Raw genomic sequence first — 16,518 nt, 5'->3', positions numbered from 1 at the left:
TTTTGCCGCCCCAAGCACGGCAGGCAAGCCGCCGAAGGCTGCCTGACTGCCGCCCTCGCAGGGCGCCCCCCGCAGCTTGCCGCCCCAGGCACGCTCTTGGAGCCGCCGCTGGCCAGTATTCCCATAAGGGAAGGCGTATAAGCCAAACCTTTATATCAGTAGAACTACATCCAGGCCGCTGTAGCGTTTCAGTGTAGATACACCACTACCCCGTTAGAATGCTGTCCTCGGGAGCCAAAAAATCTTACCGTGTTATAGGTGAAACCACGTTATATCGAACTTGCTTTGATCCGCCGGAGTGGGCAGCCCCGCCCCCCCGGAGCGCTGCTTTACCACGTTCTATCTGAATTCGTGTTCTATCGGGTCGCGTTATATCGGGGTAGAGGTGTACTTACTACAGTGACAGGAGGCTGTAGTAAATCCATTGCCCTGAGGGGTGGTAGCTAGGTCAATGGAAGAATTCTTCCATCAACCTAGCACTGTCTACATGGGACTTTGGTCTGTGTACCTACCCCATTCACGGGGTGCGCGTTTTTCACATTCCGGAGCGACGTAGCGGGATCGGTCTAGTGTACACCAGCCCTGGGTCAATTAAAAAAAATTCACCCCCTAACTGTGTTAAACCAGGCCTCACCGTCTAGCACTCACTCACCCCGGGGCCTAAGCAGAACAGGCATTTGCTAGTTTAAAAAGTGGCTTTGCTCTAGAAAGGGGGACAATGTAAGATCTGTTTATCGATCCTCAGTCTGGGGCCCAGATCTCAGCTAGGTCTGGTTTTGACAGTGACCATCCCGTCCCTTCCCGATCCACTCTCCTTTGTTTATAAGCTCCAGTCTGGTTAAATCTGATGGCACCTGGGCAAAGGTGGCTGTGACATGCCCATTGGGTTGGATTTGCAGGAGGAAAACTTGGCCTGGATCCTCCTGCTCACCTGGAACGGTTACCAGGTCATAGGCTTGGATGGAAAGTAGCGGGGTGGGGAGGAAAACCTGAACTGGATTTCTAGGGCCTTCTGGAATGGATGCAGGACAGAGCTCCTGACTGGAGATGAACCTGACATTGGATTGAATCCTGTGCTCACCTGGGAGGGATTCTGAACCCCGCCTCAGAAAGGAGAAAAAAAAACATGAACTGGATTCATAGATTCTTAGATTCTAGGACTGGAAGGGACCGCGAGAGGTCATCGAGTCCAGTCCGCTGCCCGTATGGCAGGACCAAATACTGTCTAGATTTCTATGGTTATTTGGGGCACAGGCCTGGGTGGAGCAGGGGGGGCTGGAAAGAAGGAGAACTTGAACTGGATTTTTATGGACATCTGGAATGGAGTCACACCAGAGCCCCCTGAGAGAAGAACCTGAAGCTGGACTCCTCTGTTCACCAGCAGCCAACGTCCAGATCCTCAAAAGATATTTACGGGCCTAACTGACTGATTTCAATGGGGGCCAGGTACCGAAAGGCCTTTGAGGGCCCTGGGAGGAGGGCCTCACGCCGGATGTACAGTGGAAAAGTAGGTTGAAGGGAGCCACGGTGTTGAGGGGAACATACCTGAGCCCAGCAGGGGGGACTCCAGGCTGAGGCTGGGCAAAGTCCCGGTGTGGCTGAAGGACCGGGATGAGTTGCCGATGCTGGAGCTGACGAGGGAGCCCGCGGAGAAGGGTGAGGAGGAGGTGGACGTGGACCCAGCCAGCTGGGTGCCCAGCATCTCCTTGTTCTTGCCTCCCTTCGGCCTGCCAGGCCCGTGTTTGCTTTTCTTGCTGCCTTTGTGCTTCTTCTCCTTCAGCACCTCCCCGTCTTCGATGCTGAGGGAGGGCATGCGCTTGTGGCTGCCGCCGCCGGTGCCACCACCTCCCCCCGAGGGGCCGCTGACTGGGTTCGAGGCCTTGTAGTCCACGGGGGAGGCAACGCGGCCCCGCTGCTGGCTTACCGCCGAGGTGGAGAAGCGCATGATAGAGCCGAAGCCCGAGAATATGACCTTCTGCTCGAAGACGTCCCCTTTCTGCCCTTCGTACAGCGGGGAGCAGTGGGAAGAGGAGGAGGAGGAGGAGACGGGCTTCCGGTACTTCTCTTCTTCCTGCTCGAGCTTGGGGAATGTCACAAAATCCTGGGAGCCCTGCAGGGAGCTGCATGAGGTGCCTAGGGAGAGCAAAGAGGAACGAATGTGGGGGGGCAGCAATTCAGAACTCAAATCCTCCCGCTGCAAAAGCCCGGATGCCTGAGCTAAAGGAGGATTGCCATCAGCAGTATAGGGTATAGGACACACAGTGCAGCAGTCCTCTCCAGCAGAGATGTGTGCTAGCAGGCTCATTACAACAGTAAAGATCCCACTACATTCTTCTGTAAGACTAAGGAGTTTGTCCCGAATTCCTCCCCCTGTCATGCAGGGCACTGTCTGTGGGGAGGCGACCGCCCCTCCAGCCTAGTTTGGGATCCCATGCGATGAAAGGTGCTAGAGGAAGGTATGCTTATTACAATGGTTCTGGTGAGGTCAGAGCTCCTGAGCTCAGATCCAGATCCAAGACTTAGGGGTGTTTGGATACCGGGTTTTGGTTCAGGCCCACCTCAAAGTTAAGGAGGGGACACCACTGAATCAAGGGGGAAAGGGCAGGTGCTACAAAGGCCTCCTCTGTGCATTTTCCTTTTCCTCCTCTCTTTATTGTGACAGATGGACCTTCCTTTCCTTGTAGTGAAGACAGGCTCATTCAAGAGGGCAACTCCAGACCACATCTGGACCTGATTATTCCCTCCTCACATGGAATTAATAAAAGTAAAACTCTGGTGGGACCTCAAGGGCTTTTAGAATCAGTAATTAATGAAGTTTTCTAACTCCCCCCAGAAGGTGGCTCAGGATAATTTTAGATGGGGGGGAAACTGAGGTGCAGGGGGAGGGGGAACAACTTGCTCAAGGTCACCTTGGGCAAAGCCAAGAATAGAGCTCAGGTGTCCTGACTCCTTCTTAGCTCCTGGCGAGATCACACTCCCCGAGTTTTCTGGCTGAGGTGGTATTTTCACTTGTGTTGGGGAGCCTAAGCCTGTATGGATATGGGTTCTCAGTTTGTATTCAGACAGCAACAGGAATAAATGTCTGTGAATTTAATAACAAGGCCTCAATTCCCCTCCACCCCCACCCCACTGCTGTTCATTTCATTTAGCCCAAGAAAAGAAACTCCAGAGGGACAAACTGCTCCCCTGAAGCAGTGGAGCTGCACTAGGGATGAGTTGGACTCTCTATTGCTTTTAACGCTTTATAACCTGATCCACTCTGGTAACTGGAGGACCATGAACTCTATGAGTGTATCTGCTCTCCACACTTTAGTTGCTGGACTTATGCACTTCCCTCCTGCTTTGCCTTGTGAGCGATCCCTTGCTCCTTTTGCCAGCACGATGCTTGATCTTCTCGCTCTCCTCACTCAGTCTCTGCTCTCCTCTCTCCCTGCCAACTTTACCCACACACCCCCTTACCTGCAGGCTGGAAAGTGCTGCTGGAGGGAGCTGAGGTGAAGCTGGTGGAGCTTTTCCCATTTCCCGTCTTTTTCCCCTTGTGGCTGGTGCCATGGCTCGAGGACTTCTTGCCTTTCACCTCTGACCTGCCGACCTCCGAGGTCTCTTTGCTACCTTCATGGTGCCCGGTGGAACCCTGGAAAGCAGACAGACACAGGGGCCAAGAGTCAGTCCAGATGTGCACGCACATAGCTCTGTCTTTACCGATTTTCCATTTTCTGTAATTTATTCCAATAAAGGGATAGTCCAAGCATAGCTCATAACCAATTCTTTCACCCCACTCAACACCCTTGAGGTCCCACCAGAGTTTTACTTTTATTAATTCCATGTGGGGAGGGAATAATCAGGTCCAGATGTGGACTGGAGTTGCCCTCTTGAATGAGCCTGTCTTCACTACAAGGAGAAGAGCAATATTCTCACGTCAGCTATTTTGGGGTCCCTTGATTTGAGAGTCCTAGGACCTCATTTTCAGAGGCGCTGGATATTTGCAGCTCCTCCTGTCTTCAGCTGGACTTGTGGGTGCACAACCCCCACTGAAAACCAGGCACTGCCCCCAAACTGGGGGCAGGCAAAGCTAGGGATCATTTGAAAATCTGGGCTTGTGTGACTTCCTCCAGGTCACATTCGGTGGGCCAAATTTAGAGGTGATGTGTAAGGTGGCGTAAGTGATTGTTATTAGTAATAGAATAATATTAACATTTTATTATTGATAAGTATTCGTTTTTATCCTTGTCGTGGACCAGCACCCCATTGTGCTCGGGGCTGTACAAACACAGAACAAAACGATAGTTCCTGCCCCAATCCAAGGGAGAAGAGAGAGATGGACACAGCCAGATGGGGGAGCATAAGGGAGCAATGAGACGATACCTGCCTGCTCTTCGCTGGACTCCCTTAAAATTGGTAAGACTTACAAAACCCACGCTGGTGTGTAAATGGTGCCAGGGAATCTTCCGGAGCCAAAGGGATCTATTCCACTGGTAACAACTCCAAGAGGATCAGAACATCCCGAGGCCTTTTGCCTCAATCCCAGTTATAGCCACGGCTCAGAACTCAGCAGCGCTGTCTCAACATGCCCTGGCCAGAACAGCAATCATGAGCACAATAAGAACCTCTGGGGCGATAATTATCTCGTGTTGATTTGCAATTTGTGGGACTGACAGCACGCAGAGCCACAGACGTGAGAGATGGAAAGGACCTACTGGGGCATTTTACCCTTTCCCTGGCAGAGCCAATGCAGGGCTGTACCCTCTTGCATGCTTTCGAATGCTTTGTCCAAGCTGCTATTAAAAATTCGCACGGATCGGCTTGCCCACCACTGTCCTTGACAGACTCTTCCACAGTTTCACAGGCCTTGCTGTCGGGAAGTTTGATATTAAGAAAAGGGAACGTCCCATTAGTCCTAGCTCTGCTCCCTTGTCATCTAAATAGCCTCTTCTTCCCTTCAGATGTCGGGAGACTTGCGGTCTCCCTTAGCCAAGCCATGTGCATTTAGGCTGGGATATTTCAAAGGGACCTATTGAAATCCAAGGGGATTTGGTCATCTAACTTCTTTGAAAATTCCAGGCTCAGGGCTTAATTTTCAGAAATGCCGAGCAGGCCCCAACTCCAGCTGGAGTCCACAGGATCTGGGCACATCTCAAAATCAGCCCGTCAGCCCTTTCAGTCTCCCCAGTCCCTTAGTCTTTTTCCACACTCTTCTCTGAGCTGGTAGCCATATCGTTCTTGCTATCTAAGTGCCCAGAACTGAATGCAATAGTCCACATGAAGCCAGGCCTACACAGGAGGCCACTATCAAGTCCCTGCTCGGTGATGTGATACCGCTGCCTATCAAGCCCCACGCTGCTCATCCACCAAGCACCCATTAATGCAGCTCCCTTCGTGCCTCCATTGCATTTTGTTGCTACCATTCTGCGCCAATGTCTGTTCTGCCCAGGAGCCCCAGACTGGCTAACCTAGAAGATCACCTGGAGCCTTCCCATTGTCTACAGTGGAGAATGCTTTTGCAAAGCTAAATTAGCTTTCTATGCTGCAGTGACCGATGCTAGAGAAAAACCCCAGAGAAACAGAGAGAGAGAACCTGAGGTGTCCATCCACATGGAATGAAACAGACAAGACAGATGCTAGGGAATCTGGGAGCTTGGAAGGATGGGCCAGGAAATGCAGTGGGCTGAACAGGAGGAAAGTCGGGTGGGTCGGGAACTGGATCTCTCACCACATCCACAGTAGGATGTGGTGTTTTCAACCCTTCGCCAGTTCGAAGGCAGCCGCAGCCCAGTAACGTTTGAAAGTCACTAAGTGCAAGATGCTACTTCCACGGTCACTTTTCTGGCCACCGCTGCAATGTGACAGTCCCAGCCCAAAATAAAACACCTGTGACTCGACTGCAAGCTCCTTGTATTGCCCCAGAAGTTGCTGAGGGACAGATTTGAGCAAGATCTTGGCTCCACGCTCCCTGACTCCAGAGGACCTCCTCTTGGAAAGGGTCAAAAATAGGCCTGTGATGCAGACACATGGATGCCCGGATAAAAATCTATCCCTATTTCCCCTGCTTGGTCTAATCACTCCACACAATGCAATGGCTGGCAGCCTAATGCGGGCCAGATGTGCTGGGAATATGAAAGACAGGAGGAAGGGAGTGGTGGAAATTGGGAAAGGGGTGGGGTGGGGGAATCTGTGTTTTCTCATCACTAACTTCTGGATGTTGAAGATTAAGCTTTCTTGATTTATGATCACAGAGGGAGCAGGAAAATCTTTCCGACCTTCCTCATCTGCGAGCTGATGGCAGAAGGAGAGGAGTAGGGAGAGCGGAGTCTGGGAGCAATGGGATGCAGTGAGGCCGTCCGAACGCCACAGGGAAAGCACACCTCTCGTCTCAAGCAGCTCCACCAGGACACTGACACGTGCCCCTTGAAACAGGAGTCAAAATAGGTGCAAAGCCCGCAAGACTTCCCCACAAATCCATCTCTTCTGATCCTCCCACCAGGTGTGCCAGGCTACCGAGGGACAGAGAGAGGGAGACAACCCATATCAAAGAGCCTTCTTTTTAATCTAGCAGGCCAAGAAGGGAGTGCGGGGAGCATCATGGATTAGCAGCATGGCGGGGTGAAATCGGCGTTGGTAAACGAATCTTGGTTGCAAAATTAAAAATAAACACATAGGTACAGTTAACAGAGGGGCCGTGCTGGCTTAGGGGACTGGCAATGGGCTACAGAGCCGTTCACCTGCAGCCCTGAAAGCCTGGCCCACAAGGAAGTACTGGATAGTAGGAAAAACTTTTTCACTAGGAGGGTGGTGAAGCACTGGAATGGGTTCCCTAGGGAGGTGGTGGAATCTCCTTCCTTAGAGGTGTTTAAGGTCAGGCTTGACAAAGCCCTGACTGGGTTGATTTAGTTAGGGTTGGTCCTGCTTTGAGCAGAGGGCTGGACCACAAATCTTGACCTCCTGAGGTCCCTTCCAATCCTGATATTCTATGAAGTCAATGGCAAAACTCCCATTGACTTCAGAGGGGCCAGGGTTTCCCACCAGGGTGCTGGGTGGTTACTGGCAGTACTGGCTGTGCGTATGTGCAACCAACTGGTGGTCGCAGCCCAGATCAGAGCCATCCATATCACCAAAATAAACCCTCCGACCTCCCCCCCACACACACAAATAGGAGAGAAGTCAGGAGACCTGGGCTCTGTTCCCGGCCCCGCTGGGTGACCGTGGGAAAATCGGTTCCCCTCTCTCTGCCTCTGTTTCTCCTCCCCACCTTTTGTCCGTTTAGACTGTGAGCTTTCTGGGGCACAGAGTGTGTACGTACAGCACCTAGCGCAACGGGGCCTCGATCTCGGCGAGCGCTACCATAATACAAAGACTGAATAGACCTTAGAGATTTTAATCCCCTCTTATTCCTAGAGGTGGTCCGTCCTGTTCAGCCCTGAGGCAGTTTGAGGGTGGGAAGATTTCCTTGTTGCTGTCCACTTTGTATCTGTCCTGTTGCTACACAGAGGCCTTCAGGCTCCAGGGCTGTCAACTTTCCCCCAGCACTAAATTCACCAGAAGGGGGAGAAGGAGAGCAAACTCCATAGGATGCAGTGTGTGTGTGTGAGAGAGAGAGAGAGAGAGAAGGGGAGCAAGGGGGCAAACTCCATAGGATGCATTGTACGTGTGTGTGTGTGTGTGAGAGAGAGAGAAGGGGAGCAAGGGGGGCAAACTCCATAGGGTGCATTGTGTGTGTGTGTGTGTGTGTGTGTGTGTGTGTGTGTGTGTGGCAGGAGGAGCATGTTGTAGAGAGACACCCCACAGGGCTGAGAAAGTGACAGATCCCTCGCAAAAACTCACAGGTATTTACATTTTAAAAGGCCTGTTTAAAAAAAACCACAAGGGAGACGGGTCTCCCGGCCCAGCCGAGTCCACAAATCTTATGAGGAATCCAATTCCGCGGGTCCGTGAGCCGGGAGATGGAAGGACCAGACCAGATCCATACACCACATACACTCCCAGAGCCACACGCTACCCCCCTCACAGCTGTACCTGTTTCCCGGCCTCCGTCCGACACTCTGCAGCGCCCGAGCTGTTCATTCATTAATTTATTTATCGGAAATCAGAAGAGCATCTCTTTGCGCTCTGATTGGTGGGATGAGCAGCTAGAGGGAACCACTGACAAGGAAGCGGGGGAGGGGTGAAAAACACTTGTACAGAACTGCCTGCCTTGGATTAAACTAATACTGATGGGGGGGGAGTGTGGGGAGGATGGGAACAGTGCACAATCCAGTGACAGCAGCAGCTTCTCCCCACCCAGGCCAGACAAAGGGATGCAGGGAAGCAGCCACCCAGAAGGGCCAGCAAGAACCAGTTGCCTGTTAGAGATGGAGCTTTGGCCGTGGCAGCGAGAGCCTTCTGCTGAAGGTACGTGAATGGCTCCACGGCATCGGCGCCTCACAGTCTTGAATGGATTTATTCTCACAACGCCCCAGTGAGGTCTGGCCGTGCTGTTCTACCCATTTTACAGATGAAGAATGGAGGCACAGAGAGACTGAAGGCCCAGATTTTAAAAGGTATTTAGGCTCTGCCACACCTAACTGATTTAGGAGCCTACGTCGCATTTTCAAAGGGATTTAGGGGGGCACTCAGGAGACAGAATCCCATTGACAGTTGATAGGATTTAGGCTCCTAAGGGCCTTTGGAAAATGAGACCTAGGCTCCTAAATCAGTTAGGCAGTGCAATGCTGAGCACAGCAAGGCCTAAATGTCTTTAAATATCAGGGCCTAAGTGGGTCACACAGGGACTTGGCGGTAGAGCAGGCAAAATCAACCCCCCATTTTCCAAATCCTAAACGAATCACTGCCCCATCCCTCCTCTCCTTAGGAGAGCTCTAATGTGGGGGCTTAATAAGAACAGCTGGGCATGTCCCTCAGTGCTCTATTCTCACCTTCCACTGGGACCGGGGCACTTAACTCATTCAGGCTCCTTTGGAAAACCTCAGGTCATAATCAGATGTTGCATTTCTGGAGCAGTTCCCCTCTGAGACTCTCAAAGCTCCTTGCAGCCGTCAATGGACGCCATCTGAGGACACAGGTCACCTCAGCGTTGTTACCTCTGTCCTCAGGAGGGGAAAACTGAGCAACTGAGATTCAGGGGCCGCTCTGATGATGCTCATGGCAAAACTCCCACTGACTATTTCTACCCTGTCTAGGTTCTTGTACCACACTCATCACCATACTAACTAAGTGCCTTCCGGGCGCGGAGTCGCGTTGCTTAGTGCAGAGGTTCTCAACCTGGGCTTCAGCCCCGTGCAGTGGGGCTTTGGCTTTCTGCCCTGGGCCCCAGCAAGTCTAATGCTGGCCCTGCTTGGCGGACCCCCTGAAACCTGCTCATGGACCCCTGGCTGAGAACCACTTAGTGCACGACCGGAAGGCGCTCAGATTCTGCAGTGCAGCACGGTACAAGAATAGACTTCAGAATCAGGCCTGACGTGACGTGTACCGGGACCCCAAATTTCTCCCGACGGGCTGGGCATCACATTTGCTGGGGTCCCTGCCCCCGTCCCATTTCATTTTATTTACACAGACATTACGGATGTTTCAGGGGGGCTCGGTTTCCGGGTACAATTGCCCCCCTCCTTTGTCACCCTGCTCTAGGTTGCAGAGAAGAACCCACGTTTCCTGACTTGGAGCCGTGTGCTTTTATCGCCCATGTTACCGGCCCATGTTTCAGACGGAGGAAGGGTGAGAGGATCCTTACTGCAGGCTTCCAAGTGCTTAATTAAGGCTTGCTCTGATTTCCAGGAGATAGCGGGGGGGGGGGGGGGGGGGACCCTGAGCCTCTCCCCCTCCCCCCACTGCCCTCATGCAATCGCAGGGATCGCAAATCAAGATGAAACAGGCCTGGGGCAAAATTTCCCAGAGCTCTTCCAGGATGGGGCTAAAGGCTCAGACCACGCTGGGAAACCCGAAAGCTGCCCTGCCTCCTGGATGGAAATGTCCAATCAGATGCTTCCCCCTCCCCAACTCCCCGTCCCAGCACCTGACCTAGAAGGGTGGGTGAGGGGAGGCCTTGGCATGGATGACTTGCTTGGATTGCAGAATCCAGAGCAAGCCGGCCTTGCCTGCCAGATGTTGCAGCCCGAAGCATGTGCGATTGCGTGTCAACAAGTGAACGGGATGTCTGCAGCTGGTGGGAGAAAGCAGCTGGGGCAGCCAGGAATGGCGGCAGATTTACTGCAAGTGCACTAGGCAGGGCCAGGATGGCTCCCCAGGGGTTTTGGCAAGCAGAGAGGAGAGACACAGCCGCCGTTGTGTATCGGGTTTGGATACCTGGGACCGAAATGGCCGGGCATGTGCTGCAGGACAAGTTTCTGGTCGCACAAACCGCCCAACCTGCTCCCAAACATGCCTGGATCCTCCCCACCACAATTTCCCCTCCCGTAGCAACCCACCTTCTCTCAGCACCCTGTTCACCATCCCAGGAACACACCCGGGATCAGCTATCTATGGGACTGACATGGCCCTCCTTAGTGAGCGCTTTATCCTAGTTATCCTCACTGGGCGGTCGGCCAGTGCTCTTCCCTGTTTTGACACGTGGGAAGCAAAGGGACAGGGTGACTAAGGGTATGTCTGCATTGCAGTTAACCCCCCGCAGCTGGCCCGGGTCAGTTGAGTCGGGCTGTGGGGGGCGCTGTTTAACCGCAGTGTAGACCTGCAGCCCGGGCTCCGGGACCCTGTGAAGGGGGGAGGGTCCCAGAGCCTGGGCTCCAGCCCGAGCCCGAACATTGACACCACAATTAACGAGCCCCGCAGCCTGAGCCAATCCAGCCGAAGGAGTTCACCTGCAGTGTAGACACGCCCTCCGGGTCAGAATTTTAAAGGTATTTAGGCTCCTAACTTCCACTGGGAGTCAGGAGCCTGACCGGAGGATCTGGGCTGAAGTGCAGATAGGCACTGGATTTTCAGGCTGCCTCTAGGAGTCGGGAGCCCAACTCTGATCAATTTAAATGGGGGCCTAGTTCTAGGTGACTTGCCCAAGGTCATAGGCAGAGCCAGGGACTGAACACGGGTCTCCTGAGTCCCAAACTTCGATGCGACATGCTGGCTTGCCTAGCCACTCCCCAGGGCTGCCCCCCTGCACCTCCACTCCCTGCTGCAAGAGGCATCGGGTGCTAATGGGCCAGGGGAGGAGGTGGCAGCAAAGGAGAGGGTCAAACCTGCTTTTGGTCTCCTCTCGCTCTCCCCCACCATCCTCCTTACCCCAGTCCCACCAGCAGCTCCTCCTGCCCCCCGTGCAGGCTGGTGAGATCCGGTGGTTAAAGCTGCTGGGAAAGAGTGTGGGACAGACAGACGGAGGCTTTATGAGTTAGAAAGTGTTTGCGCCACATGCTGATTCCTTATCGCTGGCACCTAAATACCGTCCTGAGTTAACAATTCCCCCCCCCCTTCTCCCCCCCCCCCACAACTCGTGCACTCATTGAAAACGCTGACAAGCTTTCATCCTGCCTGTCTGCATTTTGGGACAGAAGCACAAATCCCATTGGAGACGCAGCTGCCTTGGCAACCATGCTACCAACTCCCGCTCCTGGCCAAGCTGAAAGAGATTAGCTGGCAGCCTCTACGCTGGGTCGGATGCCAAGGACTGCCCATGTGCCCCTTCCACGCACAGGGTGCCAGGAGAGAGGGAGGATGCTGCTGCCCTTGGAAGGGTTCGGATGCCTGGATGCAGACATCTGGCCCTCTTGAATTCAGGCCTGCCCAGGGTTAGAAGAACAGCTCCTCCCCACATTGTTCCCATGTGCTGCGGCAGTGAAGAAACGCACCCAGCTCGCAACTTGGTCTGGATTCAAACTGGCAGCCAAGAGGCAAAGGGCTCCCCGTTGCCAATGCCCTGAGACGTCCTGCTCAGTTACCGCTGAGCCAGCCACGCTGCTTCCTGCTTTAGACCACAGCCCGCTCTCCTCCCAGTTAGCCCTCTTCACCGCTGCTGGACAGGATGCGGGCTCCAGCGCCGGGCAGCGTGTCCCCAGAGCCACTGGAACGCTTGGAATGTGGTGGGTGACCCCCAGCTGCAGGGATGAGAGCCTGAATCCAGGAGGATGGCTAGGTCAGAGGCTGCTCCGGCCCCATCAGGGAGACTCTTACAAGACCTGGTTTGTCTGCCAGGTGGCAGGAGTGTTTTAGGGCTGCAGGGAAGGAGGAAGAAGTGAGCTCCACTGCCTTGGGGAAAGAGCCATTCCCTGGGTAGACCTGGCTGGGGTTTGATGATAAGCGTGCAGCACAGTCGCTGTCTCTTCCTCTGGTTCTACGCCATGGTCACGAAGCATCTCAAGGGAGGCAATGCCACTGTTGATATCACAGTAGCGCCTAGAGGCCCAACTGAGATCAGGGCCCCATTGCGCTAGAGTTGCCACTGCACAGACACATCGTCAGGGAAAGTCCCTGCCCTAAGGATTTACAACCTAAACAGGCAAGAGTGAGGGAAACTGAGGCACAGAGCAGGCAAACAACTGGCCCAAGGTCACTGTCAGCATCAGGAATAGAACCCCCCTCTCCTGATGCTTAGTCCCATGCTCTAACCACTAGCCTGCCCTGCCTCTCTCACTATAAATCTAACCGTGATGACAAAGCTCTACCAACTAGTCCATCCACAAATACTTTTTAGCTTGCCACCCGCCCCCACAGATCTGAGCCCTTAACTTTGTCCCAGGCAAAGTCCAGTTGGGGTAATTCTACCAATCTCCACCAATCAAAGGTGCATGCTGGGAGCTTGGCTCCTATCTCCCAGAGATCCCTGGGTGAGTCATTTCTATTATCCCACAACACATTGCAAACATTTCCCAAAAGGCATTGCGCAGGACGGCGGCCTGAGGGACACTGGGATTCCTACCCACGGCGTACTACACTTTGCACTGACACCAGCACTGCTGGTGAGTATGTGCCGTGCTGCTGCAAGCAGCCAAATATGCACGCACACCAGCGATATACTAACTTTGGTGGTTGTACCGTGACGTAACTTACTCCGATCTAAGTTTGAAGTGTAGACGTGGCCTAAAGCCCTGGCTCTACAGGTGTTATTTTTGCATTACACCAGTGCACACTCCATGTTGATGCACAACACTGGTGCAAGATGGAGCTTGCCCCAGTGTCATGTATCTCCGTTGGGGGTTTCCAGCTGTGCAACTGCACTCGTGTCGTCACACCAGCGCCAATATCTATCACGTACCCCTCTGCAGTTTCAAACAGATTTTCCACTTCCAGTCCTGAATTGTTGTGCAATGCTGCAGCGTGCTGTTAAACAGCTGCTGCATTCCACCCCAGAAGAGGGTGCATTTCAGTAGCAGAAATGCTGGAGCAATGCTTTAAAGGATCTATGCACAGAAGGCACCATGGGAATGCCACTCATTGTTATGAAGATTAATAACAACACCCTGTGGAAAGACTATGGCCTCGTCACTCAGCAATGCCAGCGTAATCAGGATCACCTGAACTTCAGCTTACAAAGGTCCCTGTATAAATCGAGTTAGGCCCTTCCCCCAATTCGTACAAAGGTCTGGCAGGGCCTGGGAGGAGACAGTGGGCAATTGTCTAAGAGGCACTCTAGCTAGTCGGGAACCAGGTTTTGAATTTCGACATGAGCTTGGAAATAATCTTCTTAGCACATCAGTCCCCGGCAGCTCTGCGAACTGGGGGAATCTGCCACTCCGAAGAGCAAGCATAACTGCACGAACACTGGGCTGGGAAGAGTGCAAATAAGTGGAGAGCGGGATTCCATGCCCAGCTCAGCTGGGGCACCTCGATCGTGCCCGGCAGTGCCCATCAGCTATTCCAGTCCTGGCCCCTGTACTCTGCTGCTGCAACTCAGTTCTGACCTGCATCTCCCCTGCTGTTCCAGCCCTGGGCCTCATGCGCAACTTGGATAATTCCCTTCAATCCTGACCTGAAACACACCCCCTGCTATTCCAGTTCTGGGCCTCTCACACAGTTCTGATAGCCCGCCTCTGTGCTGCCCGGCTGCGATCCCAGCCCTGGGCCTCCCCACAGAGTGCTCCTTGTGTGTAGATGCCATTAGCGCAGGGTATACATGCAACCACCTTTAAATAGTCTTTCTGAGGGGGGCTGGCGGGCCGTGTTTTCTATGGGTTCTAGCCTGGCTCTGTTCCCACCAGTGTAACTGCATTGAGCAGGCTGGCCTTACTTCCAGTTACTTTGGCATTAGTGAGGGGAGAATCAGGCTCTGGGAGGCAGGATGGCTGGGTTCTAGTTCTTGCTGTGACGCTGGGGCAAAACACGTCACCTCTCTGGCCCTGACTCTGCTCTGACCAAGCTCTACCGCTTCTATGCCAATTATTCTGGGGCTTGGCCCCTGGCACGAATTAGAGCAGCCTCAGGGCTGCTCTAAGTGACACTCAGCTGCAACAGCCCCCTATGGGGCGCTGCATGCCCCCAACACTGGGGCTGGTGTAGAGCCAGTGTAGACAGTTCTGCACCATCCAAGGAAGCCCCTATAGTAGGGGTGCTCCAGAGTAGGGAGCTGTGATGTCTTTCGTGAAGGGGCCTTAGGGCAGTAGGGACTCAGGCCCTCTGTGCCTTAGTTTCCCCAGAAATTAAGGAAATACAGTAACTACCTGTCTGCCCTACTGGGGTGCTTTGAGGTTTGGCTGGAAGGGCTTAGAGAAAGGCCAAGTGCCAGGACCTTGGTCTCCAGTCGTCCCTTCCTACCCCGAAATGGAGGCTGCAGAGAGGGCAACCCATGGATGTTTCATCTATTGTACCAGAGCTTTAAACCCGAACATCTGCTGCCGAGCAGGCTAAGACCTGCCGCCACTGATCGGGTCCTCAGTGCCGACAGAAAGCGAGAGACAGCCGCAGTGTGAAATTCCCAAAACGGTGGTAGGGGGAGGAGCAAATAAGGGCAGAAGAAGGAAGAATGTGAGACAACAGGAATCAAGATAAAGGGATAAAGCCTCTCTTGCCCATCACTTCCCAAAGAAGGTGGCAGAGACAGCCCCCACCCCACAGCACCTCACAAATCTGGTACCTTCTCAGCAGGGACGGGCACAGAGGACGGGGCGAGGCTGGTGGGAGACTCCGGATGTTTTTTGTGCTTCTGTTTAGGTCTTTCCTTGTCCTTCCGACTCTGCAAAGGAAATGAGAAAGTGTTGAAAGGACAAGTTCTCCGCGGGGGTGGGAACAGAGATTGCAAAAGAAAAAAAAAGAGGAGGAGGTTTGTGCTGGGGTGGATTTACAGCTATCCATTTATCTTCCTCTCTCCCCCACACCAGCCCTGCCTCCTCACACCCGCTGCTGGGAGCGTCCCACTCCCACTATCTCTCCCCCAGCTGCAGCCCACATCTGGCATACAGAATATCCACAGGATCCCCCGAATCAGTTTCTGGTAAGCTGATACAGGGAACGGTTTAACATGCCCTGGCTGATTTCAAGAAACTTAAGCCCTCCTCCTCTTCTCCCACAGGGGCTCTGTGCCCCAGTGCTTCAGCCCTCTCCCCTCCTCAGAGGTCTCAGACTCCCACAGCACTGCAATTGGTGGGACAGTCCATCAAACTGTTCTCTGTACGGGGACACATGGTTAACGAGATCAGCAGGCCAAAGGGGTGATCCAGGCGGCACAGCTCAGGATCCAAAGGGATGACAAAGGGGGGATATGATAGAGGTCTATAAAATCATGACTGGGGTGGAGAAAGCAAATCAGGAAGTGTTATTTACCCATTCACCTAACACATGAATCGGGGCCACCCAGTGAAATTAAGAGGCAGCAGGTTTAAAACAGACAACAGAAAGTGCTTCTTCATGCAACGCACAGACTACCCGTGGAACTCCTTGCCAGGGGATGTTGTGAAGGCCAAAAGTATAACTGGGTTCAGAAAAGAACTGGGTCAGTTCATGGAGGATAGGTCCACCAGTGGCTATTAGCCGAGGTGGGCAGGGACACAACCCCATGCTCCGGGCATCCCTAAGCCTGACAGCCAGATGCTGGGAGTGGACAACAGGGGATGGAGCGCTTGATAACTGTCCTGTTTTGATCATTCCCTTTGAAGCACCTGGCATTGGCCACTGTTGGAAGACAGGACACTGGGCTAGATGGACCTTTGGTCTCACCCAGTATGGCCGTTCCTATGTTCTAATATTCCCCCCAGTCTACTTGGGAGGCAGTGTGGGGTTGGTTTGGGCCCCTCTATCAATGACAGCTGGAATATTTAGGGAAAAATCCATCCTGGTTTCCATCCCCTAAAGCCCCAGTGAAGTCAGTGGGATTGTAGAGGCTGCAAACCAAGCAAGGATTATGACCCGAGAGGTGCTGAGACCTTGCGGCTACCACAGACTTCCATAGGAAGAAGCTCTTCTTAGGCACTGATCCTGGCAAGAGAAAATAACGCGGGCTATACAGAGAAGACCAACTGAGCGTCCCTGTTGAGCCTGTACGAGGGGACACCACCTCTTTATTCGCATTACTATTGATTCGGGTAATGCTTAGTGACCCCAACTGAGATCAAGGCCCTACTGTGCAAGGTGCTGTACATACACATAGTAAGA

The 16,518-nt window shown here is 53.3% G+C and overlaps 1 protein-coding gene across 6 annotated transcripts in view; it reads right to left on the bottom strand.

Moving 5' to 3' along the window:
* Positions 1-16,518, bottom strand: part of MLLT6 (MLLT6, PHD finger containing) — a 74,225-nt gene that overhangs the window by 22,717 nt on the left and 34,990 nt on the right. For all 6 annotated transcript variants that reach the window (XM_034755664.1, XM_034755665.1, XM_034755668.1 and 3 more), the window contains 3 exons: positions 15,005-15,103; positions 3,460-3,634; positions 1,546-2,133 (listed from right to left, as the gene is read on the bottom strand). In XM_034755664.1, coding sequence (XP_034611555.1) covers positions 1,546-2,133; positions 3,460-3,634; positions 15,005-15,103 — 862 coding nt within the window. The remainder of the gene's footprint in view (positions 1-1,545; positions 2,134-3,459; positions 3,635-15,004; positions 15,104-16,518) is intronic.

This window comes from Trachemys scripta, chromosome 23, assembly GCF_013100865.1.
Source record: "Trachemys scripta elegans isolate TJP31775 chromosome 23, CAS_Tse_1.0, whole genome shotgun sequence".
Taxonomy (NCBI): Eukaryota; Metazoa; Chordata; order Testudines; family Emydidae; genus Trachemys; species Trachemys scripta.
This window is presented reverse-complemented; position numbering and strand designations above follow the sequence as displayed.